Consider the following 14,651-nt stretch of genomic DNA (forward strand, 5'->3'; position numbering starts at 1 on the left):
AAATCATACTAGAATTTTATTTATATAAAGAAAATCATATCTTGCTCTTTTCACAATTTCTTAAAAATAAAAAAATTAAATGGCAAGATATAAGACATGTTTCACCCTTTGTTTTATAAATATTTGTCAATCTTTATGATAAATACCAGAAAATGAAATTACATATTATTAGTAATCCATATTGCTTTCATATTTATGACAATTTCCATAAATATGAGACATAAGCCTAAACAAATCCCCTATAAAGTTATAAAGGGTATAGATTCATAGAAACTAGTTGTGTGTAAGACTTTCAAATAAAATACACTTAACTTATTATTAGAATTTAATTCAACACAACTCTCATTGAATTAACTGAGGTGTACCATATTTTATTTTAAACATTGCTAAAATGATTTATGTCCAAAAATTCGAGTTCTAAATAATTTATGGCTTATCATAAATAACGTAGATGTTCCAAAGGGTTTTACCTTGTCATCATGGTTAACAGTCTTGATATCAACACAAGTATGGTGAAACTCATATAAGTGCTCGAAGGCTCCTGTATAGATCAATACTTTTAATGTGTAGTCTACGACTACGGCAACGGCTACACATTTAAAGATCCAGCTCAGGTAAAATGAATAACTGCAAATGGGGGGGGGGGGGGGGGGAGGCAAAATGAGGCAACGTTTATTAAATTGCCTTTTTAAGCTACCGTTATGCCAACAATTATGGCTTCTTTCCAACTTCTAGGAGGGATTCAGGTTACTTTTATGGAGAGAAAATTAAAATAAAATAATAGTACGTTCACGGGGTTTGGATCCTGTGCCGACTTTCAATTGTGTCCTTGAATATCAGCCGGATATAATAACACAGCCAAGTCACAACAAAAGAACATAAAAAAATTGCCAAACGACAATAAAAGGTCCCCACCACTAGAACCAGGTAGCAAGGTAGAAAATCGTAGAACCTTTAAAGAACAAATTTCAAAGTATTTTTTTTATGAAAATTCTTAATAGAGACTAAAGATAGGCTAACATAGGTGGTTAAAGGACATCTACATTCTATAATTTTCTTTCTACTTCCAGGTTCCACATTTTAAGTATTTGTTCCTGCTCTTGTATTGTCCCATTCTTGTTCATGTCTCACAACAATGGAGATTTCAGCGGATTTAAGCAGCAATACCTAAAAATTTAAAATATGATCATGTTATCATCTTATCCCATATCCTATACACTTACACTTATAGGATAAGAAAAAGAAAGAAAGATGAGAGGACAATAATCCCAAGGAATTTAAGGGATAAGATAATGGACTGTAAATATATGCCCCCCCCCCGGCCCCCCCGTGCCAATTACGTTAATTTACTCCTTATCTAAAGTATAATTATTGATTTTAAACTTTTAACACTAAAGGTTTAAACCAGCCAATCAAAAATAAAGTCTATGAAATTTGTAAGCCAACAAATGAAGGTCGTTTTTTTTCATAAAACTTTTATTCCCTTCTCGACTAGCTCATAATTATTTGATGGAAGAAGGCTGTTTTTCTAGAACAGTCCAACTCCCCCCCCCCCCCAAAAAAAAAAATAATCTTAATACTAAAGGGCAAAACTAATATCAGTTAGGGATTTTAAGCAGGGCTCGACAGCCTTTAAATTTAAATCCGCTTGCGTGACAAAAAGAAAGAAATTTTCGCAAAATTGAACTATTTGTTTAGGATCAGGGTTTGAAGTAATATCTTATATTATCTTTCAAAGCCCCTAGAAGCTCGGGCGAAGCTGAAATTAACAAATGAATGTATATAGGATTTGACAATTGCATCTCTGTTTTAATTGGCCATTAGCTCAGTCATTAATCTAATTAAATGTATGTCAATATATATACCATCAAATTATAGAAATACTTTAGCGACTATATAACTAGGTATGTCCTTCCGTCCGGCAAAATTCTACACAAAATTATAATATATCCAGAAATCTTTAGGGATAAGACACAAGAAAATAAATTAAAGTACATCCACAATGATGCTAAACAAAAGAATTGATTGAGAAGTTTGGACACTGCTATAATTTAAATAAATTACTATTAACATCACCCGTTAACTTAAAAAATGAAAATAAGTTTAGGTTAGTTTTATATTCTTTATGTCTATCCCGCGCGGGAGGCCTTACCCTTCCAGGCAACCCAGTACCCATTATAAGTTTATAACCTAACCTAACTTAACCTGACCTAAAGTACTAGACATACAAAGAAAACTACCACTTCTTTAATTTACAATTTATTTCAAAATAAGGAGGGGAGGATTGTGTTATGCTAAAAAAGTTCCTTTTTGTGATAGCGCTAAGATTTAAAAAGTTTTGACAAGGAAATGAGAAAAATTCTTTAAAAAAAAGGTGTGTACAAAAATAGCGAGCACAGGAATTAATGAACTATGATTATGCATATTTAGAATATTAATCCTATAATATAAAGGAAGGTTTTCTCTTATATCCTTATTAGGATCTTGAAAATGACTGCTCTGAAAGATTAATATTTTCTAGGGAAGCTTCACTTACCCCACGGGATGGTCTAAGTCTAAATCAATTTGAAATCCAAGTTTTTAGGTGTTTTTTTGCTATTCTTATACCTCCATGTCCATCGAATACCATTACAGCCTCTATTTCTTGACACATTAACATTAAAGTTTATCGTCCATTATCCGATCCCTAATCCCTGACTTTTGCATCTAATGCCTATTTATACCAAAACTTGTTTTTACTAAAATTAACTTGAACACTTTTATGTTTAAATAAGCTCTTAAACAACTAAATTTACTACCATACTTTACAAATCTTTTAACTTAGTTTTTTTTGGAGTGCTTAGCAGATAAAGGTTGTTGCTGTAGATTATATTTAAAACAAGGATGACAACATCCATAAAAGCGAAGCTCTGAAATGGGAGGACAAACGAACATTAACACTTTAACATTAGAGTATCTTAACTCAATAAGCAGAATATTAATGTATAAATCTAAACAAAATTGTAAGTAAATTTGTAGCAAAACTGCTGAAATACATGATGCTGTTTAAGGACATACATACATTTTTAAGTCTTGATTATAGAGATGCTTCAGTATACCAAAACTCAGATGAATTGGATAATATTTTTGACAACAAAAGTTTGTTGTCAAAAAAAAGTAAAAAATAAGCATGTTTTAAATGGACGTACGGGCTTACTCTGTCCTATTTTATGGACTTAATTGTCCATTCGTAATGAAAATTTAAAATAACAAAAACTTACTGAAAATATCTGAACTTGGTCTTTCTCACAATCACTTTTTCCTAGAAATAAACAAGGATAATTACATACCATAACATCAAACATATTTCATAAAAAAAGTCAACTTCAAAAAGAGCAGATTTATCAAGAAAGTATGTAATAAATAGAATCAAATTTTTTAGATAAAATCTAAATATATAAGATTAAAACTAAAAATGGGCTGATGTCTTGGGCTTACAAATCTGGCATAAATTTTTTGATTTTAATTTTAATATTTGTGGAAAATTTTCTGTAATACGATGCTAATCAACCGGATATTAATCGGTTTTTAAGCCAAACTGGAAAAGTATAAAAATTTTACTAATTTATGCTTTTCATTTTAATACAATTATTTCCAAGAGTAAACTACAATGACATTACAAACTGACATACAGAAACATATAAACACACTTTATATAGAGAAGATTTGCAACTACATTTATCAAAATTAAAACTTTGAATGTATAATGTATAAATCGTTAATACATTCAAATTTTGATTTTTTTTTGAAGTTTGAAGGTTTTTTAGCTAGTAGCAAATATTGAGATAGGATTGGGAAACACCTAGGAAAATGTGTTCACATTCGGAAACTAATTTCAGTTCATATTTGCGTATACAACTGAGTGTTCAATTGAGTCCGCAAATATTTAAGATTATGATAGAGCATTAAAACACTCTTCTTCATTTAACAGCTGTTATTACTCCCTCAATTTAATTTTCTACTTTTTTCCGATTAATTTTTTTGTGGATATGCTAATTTTTTTAAATTAGATATTTGTATAATTGGTTCTTTGCTTTTATGCCACTTTTGCGAAAGTGATTGGACACAAAAATAAGAAGACTATTGGGAATTTTCTAGAGAAATACCAAAAGAAATAATACATTTTTTCCACAAAAGGATGATAATATTCAAAGGCTTGTGCATTTTAGTTTTTATTTCAGTTTTGAGAGGCAATCAAGGCATTAAAAAAGAGTTGATAATAGTCATGTTTTAGACTATTTTTATATAATGAATTGCACTTTTCAAATGTAATTACTCACTCACTGTTACTTAGGATCTCTAAAATTGCTTAAACTTTTTCCAGAAACGCTCTAAAATCCAAATAAAAAGCTTTCGGGAGAAAAAATACAATTCACTCTTCATGTTCCCACCTATCTAAATTGCCAAACAATGAAGAAAAAAACTTACATAAGAATAAAAAATATGTTTTGTCATGTACGTCCTATTCAGGGCGATAAATCACTTTTTTCTACAAATAAATCCTATTACGGATAAATCTATTACAAATATTTTTAGAAGGGCAGCAAGGCTGTTCTAGAAATTACTATGTTCGTCTGATATGTTTTAAGCCTGACCTTTTTGACTATTTATTGAAATTATGATAATTATTCAGACGTATATTGTATACGGTAAAACCATCCTATTATGCTATAAATGAAACCAGGCACACTAACCACATCTGTAACAGCATGTTTCCTGGTTTAATAAACCTGGCAGAACATATTGAGCTTGAATATCTTGTTAAACTATGCATGGAATAGTCTGTATTACTACCTGGAATAGCATCTTCTGCTATACCTGGAACTGCCTGGATTACAACATCTGTAATTGTACCTGGAATATCCTGTTTTACTATACCTGGAACAGCCTGCTTTACTATACCTGGAACAGCCTGTATTACAATACTTGTAATTATACCTTGAATAGCCTGTTTTACTATACCTGTAACAGCCTCTATTAAAATATCTGTAAGTGTATCTGAAATAGCATGTTTTACTATACCTGGAACAGCCTGCTTTACTATACCTGGATCAGCCTGTATTAAAATACCTTGAATAGCTTGTTTTAATATACCTGTAACAGCTTGTATTACAAAACCTGTAAATGTACCTGGAGTAGCCTGTTTTACTATACATATTTGGAACAACCTAAATTACTATACCTGGCATAGATCAGTCTGTTTTTGTAACTGATTTAGCCTTTATTTTGATAACAGGATCATACCAGGAACAGCTTGTAGTACCATACCTGGAACAGCCTGGAAGGTCTGATCTTCAGGACCACTGGACTGACCAAGGATGTCATGAAATATTTTGTCTGCGCCATTCTAAATTTCATTTTAGTGTTACATTTAAATAATAAACAAGACATTTATTTGGCAGTTGTTAGATCCTTTTTGCGTAGCAAAGATGCTCTATATTTTCAAATGACAGTCGAACTGTCTGTTATTTGGGAAGTTTAAGTAGTGTCTTGGTAATTTTATAGATTTTTTGGGGGTATTGAATATAATTATTTGTAGCATCTATATGAATGAAGAATCAGCGAGATTAAAAATTAATCCCCTTCATTTTTCAGGAATAAAGAAATAAAGATAATTAGATTTATTTTTAAAAGTTGACGTCAATTATATCAAGCCAGAAACAAGTATAGCAACATCTACAAGCAGTAAAGCACAAAAATCATGGAATGGACAAACGGACAAAGTGAGTTATAAATTTTTAGGTGTCATAACAAAATAAAGAAAGAGAGAGAATATGCATAAACGCAAAGAAAATCACGAAACCTTTCAAAGATAGGGTTTATGTCTTTTGAAGCATGACAGACAGACATTATAGACTACTAGCAAAGCTTTTTTAAATATGAATATACAATACATAGATATATCCTGCAATTTCTGTATTCCTTCATTTATGTAATTATTCTGATCATTATATCATGTGTATATTGTATAACAAATTATATCTATTTCTTCCTTCATATGATATTATTTATAGCAATTTTGATAACAATATTACTTAATATTTGCAACTGTTGCAATTTAATTAAGCATAAGAAGAATGGACAGGAATTAAAATTTAGAATTTAAGACCAATGGAAAAGCTATGACAAAAACATTTCTTGTAATTATGAATATCAACAAAAAGAAATACTATTAAAAATTTAAAAATTATTTTTTGGGATTTTTTTGCGAGAAGTAATATTAATTAAAGTTACCTGCATAACACAAGTTACTCCGTTACCACCTGAATAAATATATATATTGGTAAATTTCATGATTATAATGAACAAGCAAGAAGATGGAAGTGTTGATTAAAGTTGGAATCCCTTAAAACCATTAAAAACATTACAGAAAGCTAAAAATTCATACTCTCTATAAACAGATAATAAGAACACCAAAACAAAATTTTAAAGACTAACTGTTTTTACTTTTTATTTAAATCTATTTTGATGAAAGAACAAATAAACTTTTAAAATTCTCCTAGTGGTACAAACTTTAAAAAAATTCAACCTTAAGTTGAAATCATGGAAATTATATATAAATCTCACTGAGGGTAAAATCTTTGAAATATGAGTGTTTATAGTTTTTAGACGCACAGTTTATTGATCCTAAACTTAAAGTTTTCTATCTGTTTATTAAAACCTAATATACAGTAATAGGTCTTTCTATCTAAGTTGACTATTTACATACCTAAAACACTTCCAGTTGGGCAGCACTTCTTAATGTTAACAAGTTTTAGTGGACTAGGGCTCGAATCCCCTTCTATATCATAGAATATGATATAAATATATACATATAATTCATGATTTAATTTTTGATTTTTAAAAAAAATTTTGCTTATGTAAATATTTAGTATTGCACCTATGATATGAATGAGGATTGTTATTTTTGTACGTCCAATAACTCTGACCCCAAAAAATTCTTATGAAGAAGTAAAGTAATGATAAAAACACATGTTTCCTCTTGCTTTTCTATTATTATGTCATTTATATTCTTTTCCTGCAAAACTTGTAGATGAAAAATAGGTCAACAGAAGAAAAACTGTAATATAGTTCAGAAATCCCATGAAGCCTTCAGTTTTAGATCATTTTTATCTGAAAAAAAGTTTACATACATATGTAATATAATATAGATATATAAGTTTTCCGGAATTTTAAAGTTAGGGAGAGATTTGAAATCTGCATCAAATTTTGAGGATTTTTTATAAAATTAGTTTTTTCTATAATTCTTTATCTAAAAGCGGAAATGCAATTTAAGTTAATTAATTTTGGCATCTGTGATTGGTGGATTTGAAAAATCTGCGCTCTGATTGGATGGCGTACATTTATTCAACCAATTAGAGCGCAGGTAGTTTAAAATCCACCTATCCTATTGGTCAAAATTAATTAACTTAAAATGCATTTCCGCTTTTAGATAAAGAATTATACAAAAAACGAATTTTATAAAAAATCCTTAAAATTTGATGCAGATTTCAAATCTCACCCTAACATTAAAATTCCGGAAAACTTATATATCTTAATGTACATATATAAAACTTATATGGTGATTTACAGCAAAACTTAAGCATTTGGTTATTAGACCTGCATAAAAAGTCCATACTTTGAACTGTATTGAATTACAACTGTTTATAGGTCAATACATTCCCCCTTTTCTTGTTGTTTATATGCCACATTGACATTGTTACATAGGGTGCATATTTTAATATCTTTATAAATGACGCGGTTTTGTATCTTAAGGGATAGGGATCTGCTATTTTTATCCAACCAATCAACATTCAATAAAAGTGTCCAAATTATCAAGCCTTTGAATCAGGGAATTTGGCTAAAACACTTTGGGTTGGGTACCTTAATAATCTACTGTCCAATGTAACGTTCCTACCTGGATTGGCCGAGTTCGAACCCTTCAACTTGAGAATTGAAATGTTTAAATTTTTAAAAACTGTGTATAGAGATGTTACGCACCCGAAACATAAACATTTATATGCGCAGTCAATTTGTAAAAGGGATTATTAATTTTACAAACTACCATTGTAAAAAACTCAAGATATTTTGCGATCTTACAATTTAGTCAAATTCCATTTTGTACATGTGGGGTGTTTCATCTAAATTTTCCAAAAAATGATGGTAACTTAACTAAGTTATCTTTTGATTATTTTTGTAATGCCTTCTAACCTGCATAAAACATTAGACGTGTTATGCCTCTATTATTTTTTTTATTTATATCAACAAGTTAAAAAGAAAATCCTTAGTCATAATTAAAGTTTATTGTATATAACTATGGTGATTTAATAGTTATTTCTCGTATCGTATTATAAACGGCTTTCCGCGGATATAGAATGTACAATTATAAGATTAAAACTAGTTTTTTTAGCCCCGTGGTGCCAAAGGCACCGGCTAAAAAAACTAGTTTTAATCTTATGATTGTACATTTCTATATTCGTAGAAAACTGGATATAATACGATGCTAGACATAGTTTTTTCGTATTCATGAGAACCGGTTCCTATCCACCTGATTCAAATGAATACGAGAAAATATTTTATGAAATTTGTTCAGTCACTGCAAAAGTATTGGAGCTAGAAAAGAGATAATTTTCCAATTTATTTTGGCCATATGAGAACTAAATACTAGCAAACACACTGTAGAAATATCAGTGCAATAATATGCAGATTATTGTAATGAAAAAATTTGCATAATTTGCTTTAGAATGAAAGTTTTAAGTGAATTGTATTAAGACAAAAGAGGATCAAGCTGGTTTTCTGAAATCAGGAGATATTTTCACTAAGGATGAGTGTGAGTGTAGTTTTTTTAGGGCGGTTTATTGATTGATTTAATTCAGTAGTAAATCATAAATTCAGAAACTGTGTCATTTTAAGCAAAATTTTTTTTTAATCTGCAATCTTATAATTCACCCCATAATATATTATTATTATGTGTTAAACAAAAAAATTAATAAACATTTTTAAAACTAACAATAAAAAGAACTGAGTGTCATATGAATATATGAATGTAAATTTGTAGTTTTAAAATATCGAACTCTTGACCTTACTTGTAAAATAAAATACAAATCAACAAATTTGCTCATTAATTCTATTGTGTAAATATTTTAATAGCAAATGTTTAATTAGATTTAAAAATCTTTAAAATATATGTACTCTAAACAGAAAACAGATCATGATTTGGGACAGGAAAAAACCTTGAGTATAAAAGAGCATAAATTATTTTCTATTACAGTTTTTAAACAATGTCAGTTAGATATAAATATTGGTTTACATTTTTCAATAATATATGTATTATAAAATCGAAGATAGGATCATGACATGCAAGGTTTATTAAACTTTTATCTGCCAATTTCTATAAATGTTTGTGTGTCATTTATCATTGGCTTTTGTAAGTTTTAAAGAAACTTTTACTTAATGATTGATTGATTAATTGCAGAAATTTATTATGTTTAAAAAAAAATTATTAGAACACTTAATCCTTTAAAGAATCAGGATAGAGGACAAAACCGTAATAATTATAATAATTTTATTTTGATATTTTTATGTGACATCCTACAATGCAAAGTATTCAAAACCTTTAAAAAAAACTGTTCAATATTTTTTATTTATACAATGAAACATAAACTTTGCCTTTTTATAACCTGCATAGTCTGCATATAACAACCTTTCAATCCTAATTGCCTTTATAATTAATTTATATTAATATTATTTCTCGTATTCATTCGAATCCGGTGGATAGGAACCGGTTCTCATCCATAGGAAAAAACTATGTCTAGCATCGTATTATATCCAGTTTTCTACGAATATAGAAATGTACAATCATAAGATTAAAACTTGTTTTTTTAGCCGGTGCCTTTGGCACCACGGGGCTAACAAAACTAGTTTTAATCTTATAATTGTACATTTTATATCCGTGGAAAGCCATTTATAATACGATACGAGAAATAACTATTACTGCTCAAAGACATGCAGATTTTTCTGCCTTTAAAAGTATCATTAAATAGCTTTTTAAGTTTGATAATTAAACACAATTGGAATTTTTAGAGTATCAACTTTGATCCATATATGTCAAAGAAACAAAAAATAATAATAACTATTGTACTTAAACAAAACATTACACATTGAAATACAAAAAGCAAATTTTAGGTTTAGGCTAATATCTTGCTTATTTCAAACCTGACCTTATTTTATATGTCTGCGTAAACTATTGTTAAAATATGCCACTGTTTCCTGCTGTGCTGACCCCCAGCAGCTGCCTTAGTCCACCAAAGAAATTTTAAAATTTAAAACATCAACATCAACATAATCATAAAAATAACTCAAAAAATTGTCTTTCCTTAAGAATTAAATTAAGCAAAAAATGCACCCGACTGTTTTTAGTTAGAGATATTAGAAGGGAGGGAAGAAGGGACCCCTATTCCACGATCTATCATTGTCTAACTCGGGGCCCAGTCTTTCAAAGATTAAAGAGTGTGATTCTGACTAGAATATTATTCCTACAAATTGAATACATATAATGTTAATAATAGTATGAAAACAATGCAAAATTTTAATAAGGATTTTATAATTTTCATTATTTTGTAATTTTATTGTTTTAATCCTTAAATATATTTACATAATTAAATAAGTATAAACAAATACATTAGATATTTGAAAAAATAGGAAATAAAGTCTAAATAATCGTTAATTATTAAGTTGTTTCTTTTTAATCAGTGCATGTAATCTTAAAATTGGGTTTGCCATGATTTCTGTGATAGTTACTTTTGTTTTTTGGCGGATTTTGAAAACTGAACCCCCACATTTAATTTTATATTAGCGGCTAAACCCATAGCATCTATGAGCTCGAATGTTGAGGAAGTTGGAAAAAAATGTTAAAAACCATTCCAGGACTTAAGTTTTATAATAGAATAGTCTTAAACCATCCGGTGCTATCATAAGCTTCCCTTTACAGGAAAACTTAATAATTTTAGTACTTAATTTTATTAAAATCTTAAGCTTCGGACAAAAATATTACCTCTTTATATAGTAGGAAAAGTTGTTTCGCCTCTATTCTCTATGGGACCTCAAGACAATTATAAAGCTTTTCTGAAAAGTACTACCCATTGTTCCAGCAAATTCTGAGATCTTTAGCTTCAGACAAAAATAACCTTACTTCTTTAAATGGTTAGATATATACAATCTACTTTATTAGTTTTAGGTTTACACACTATGTTCAAATCGCCGTCTCTTACTAACCATATAACTATTAAACAAACCCTTTTGCTAGATTTAAATACTCCGTTGAAATATAATTTCTCCGACAGTATTTCTCTTTCGTCCTCTTAGCTTTTATCTCGCGATCTATCTCTCTCTCCTCCTTTATGCTTTCTTTCTATCCCTCTCACTTTCACTCAATTTAAGTTTATTTTGATGTCTCTCTCTCTCTCTCTCTCTCTCTCTCTCTCTCTCTCTCTCTCTCTCTCTCTCTCTCTCTCTCTCTCTCTCTCTCTCTCTCTATCTATCCCAGACAATTGCATTCATTTTCTCTTTGTTTAGATTTTTTAAAGAAGCTTTTCTAAATTATGACGTGTCTGTCATTAGCATAGCAACTCTGTAGTAATGGTAAAAGTTTGGTCATAACTAGTTTTTAATCAAACAGTCACAATTCAATAAAAGTAAAGTACTTAAAGTTATCTAAACATACGAATAAGATAACGTTGTTATAAAACGTTTGGTACCAGCGAAATTTTAGTATAACAAATTAATTCTCGATTAACATTTTCTAAATTATTTATATGTAACAGTTTAATGTCCCTTTCATGAAACTGCAGTTCTAATCTTTTTTAGTTTTGTAATAATAATGTTGCTACGCTACTTATGATAGTAATTATCCTTGCATAATGTTACAAAACAAAACCCCCTCATCTGATTATATCAAGTCACTACCAAAATTACGTAATTATGCTTTCATTAGCTTCGCAATTAGGAATCTAATTATCCATGTAGGGATCTTCAGGGATAAGACAATGGACGATTAATTAATTGTTTAAAAGATTTTAAGTAACATACAAATTCTCAACCACATCTTATTGATATTAACAATGTTAGAATTGTCCTATCAATTTTATTATGATTTCTTTAACAATCATGTAAGATTTGTAAATCATAGCAACTTTCTTTTCGTTACCAGAAAGTCTGTACGTTCATTTAAATCCTATTCATCTGATTTTTTTAATAATGATTCCAAGGACAACAAGGTCCAATAATATAAGCTTATCTACTATAAAATTTTGAATTAAGTACGTCCTTACAATACACAGTATCCTACATTTAGGCAATTTTTCATGTACAAATTTATGTTCTTCTTATTAAGTTATGACACTCTACAAGAGTTATTGTTCGTCCTTCCTTCTTATTTTAGAGCTTCGTTTTTATTGATGTGCTTTTCCTTGTTTATACCTTTAAACAATGTATTACTTTTATTGATCCATGGTCCGATCTCTGTATCCCAAACAATATTACTGCCATAACTGGGTTTAAATAAAGAATTTATGTACCATGAATGTATATATACACATAAGAAGTGAATAATGGATTGCAGGCATAGGATAATGGAAGAATATTGAAACTTACCCTCAAAATCCTTTTTTTAATTTTCCCTTTAAAGCATGAAAATAATGAAGGGGAAAAGTGGGTTTAGATAATGCTTTCCCCCTCCCTGGTTCAAAACAGAGAATAAGAACATGTGAATGTTTATATGGGACAAAGTAGCTGGATGTTTTCTTTTTGTTATCTGTTTGTTTGTTTGTAGCCATGATTCTCTGAAGTTAGGATTCAGATACACACGGAAATTGGAGGTAAGAATCCATTGGCCAATCATAGATTGGTAAGCTTCGCGCACAGCTGGGTGTATTCTATGATACGTTATAAGCTGACCCGCAATTCTCGTGGAAGGTGTTCCATATTAAGCCACCCTAATTAATGGCGCTCTCATATGAATGAGAAGCATGGGACGAGGGAAAGCATGATATAATTTGCTTGATATATAGAATCCTAACTTTCTACAAATCTCCCTCCTTACAACCCTAGGGCATCTCAGGGAAGGTTGCGTGAATTTGACAGATTGCGACAGCATTTGTCAACCAAGTGCATAGCCTATGGCGGGACTTGAACTCGGTTTCTCCCAACCAAAGCGTAGTGCGCTAACCACTACACTATGGGACACACTTTTGTTATCTTGTCAATTACCTCGTATGTGTTAGGTCACTTTCCATGATAGTAGAACTACAGGCCAAACAACCAAGGATAAATAAGGGGAAGCAATGTCTCCTTTTTTATCCAAACATCCAACAGACAACCAATCCTTTAATTACACGATTTTAGTCTGAAAGTCTTAACTGTGCATGATATTGTGTTGTACCTGTTTACGGGCTAAATGTATTCCCCCCAACTCATACTATTAATGTCACGAACTTGACAAATCAGGGTGAAGTACCATTTTTAACATCTATAGTATAAGTTTTTCAACAAATTTACACACAATTTTGCTTCTTTTCTTATTCATTTTGAAAACTATTTGATAGGACGGCAACAGTTTGTTACAATCAATGGTGTAAATTCAGCTAAAAAAAATCATTCAAACGTGGGTCCCACAGGGAAGTATTTTAGGCCCCCTATTATTCATTCTATATATAAATGATTTACCAAATGCAACATCTGTTTTAACAAATTTATTTGCTGATGATACTACTTTTAGCAAATCAAACAACAACTTAAATGATTTAATTGCAGATTCTAATTTAGAACTCGATAAAGCAAAAAATTGGTTTAGAGCAAATAAACTAGCCTTGAATGTATCAAAAACTAAATATATGATTTTTCGCCCGCATAAAAAGCCATTTGATCCAGAGTTATGCACATTGAAAATAGGAGGGGAAAAAATTGAAAGAATTGGCAGAGATTGTAATACTAAATTTTTCAAGTTTGTTGGTATTCTTATAGATGATGAACTAAAGTGGGACAAATGTGATGTATAGTCCCTTTCTTCCTGACTTGAGAGCAATGTATGTATTTTGTATATTAGCTTTTAGTTCTTGTGTCAACCGTTTCGGAGCAAGACTTTGCTCTGCAACTCGGCACGAACCTAAAAGTGAATACTTGCTATTATATTTAATATTATTATTGTATGTTTAACTTGTCTTGAATTAATACACTTTATTAGAATATTTAGCTATGACTCAGTGTCAGACCGAGATTTAAACCTATCACCTACCCAACGACAAGTAGATGTGCTACGTGTTAAGCGGTTTACAAGCGAAGCCACTCTATAAGCAAGTTCATAAAATGTAAGTAAAACATCAATCTGTATCAATCAGTTCTTTTTTTAACAAATTTACTTACAATTTTACATCGACTCTTATACACTTATTTTCTCAGTTTTGACACTATACAAGTGTTGATGTTCGTTTGTCCTACCATTCAATGCTTCGCTTTTGTTAATGTTGTCTTCCTTGTTTTTTACAAAGATTATTCAGTTCTGACACTATGCAAGTGTTGATGTTCGTTTGTCCTACCATTCAATACTTCGCTTTTATTAATGTTGTCTTCCTTGTTTA

At 30.0% G+C, this 14,651-nt stretch overlaps 1 protein-coding gene across 1 annotated transcript in view; it reads right to left on the reverse strand.

Annotated features, from left to right (window-relative positions):
- Positions 1-14,651, reverse strand: part of LOC145323064 (uncharacterized) — a 29,914-nt gene that overhangs the window by 11,823 nt on the left and 3,440 nt on the right. Inside the window, exons 2-7 of the mRNA XM_080165446.1 lie at positions 6,749-6,820; positions 6,274-6,302; positions 5,308-5,386; positions 3,261-3,301; positions 1,093-1,167; positions 471-539 (exon numbers count right to left, since the gene is read on the reverse strand). Of these exons, the coding sequence (XP_080021572.1) occupies positions 471-539; positions 1,093-1,167; positions 3,261-3,301; positions 5,308-5,386; positions 6,274-6,302; positions 6,749-6,820 (365 nt within the window). The remainder of the gene's footprint in view (positions 1-470; positions 540-1,092; positions 1,168-3,260; positions 3,302-5,307; positions 5,387-6,273; positions 6,303-6,748; positions 6,821-14,651) is intronic.

Source organism: Acartia tonsa, chromosome 6 (genome assembly GCF_053477335.1).
Source record: "Acartia tonsa isolate MP-2025a chromosome 6, ASM5347733v1, whole genome shotgun sequence".
NCBI classification, from domain to species: Eukaryota; Metazoa; Arthropoda; class Copepoda; order Calanoida; family Acartiidae; genus Acartia; species Acartia tonsa.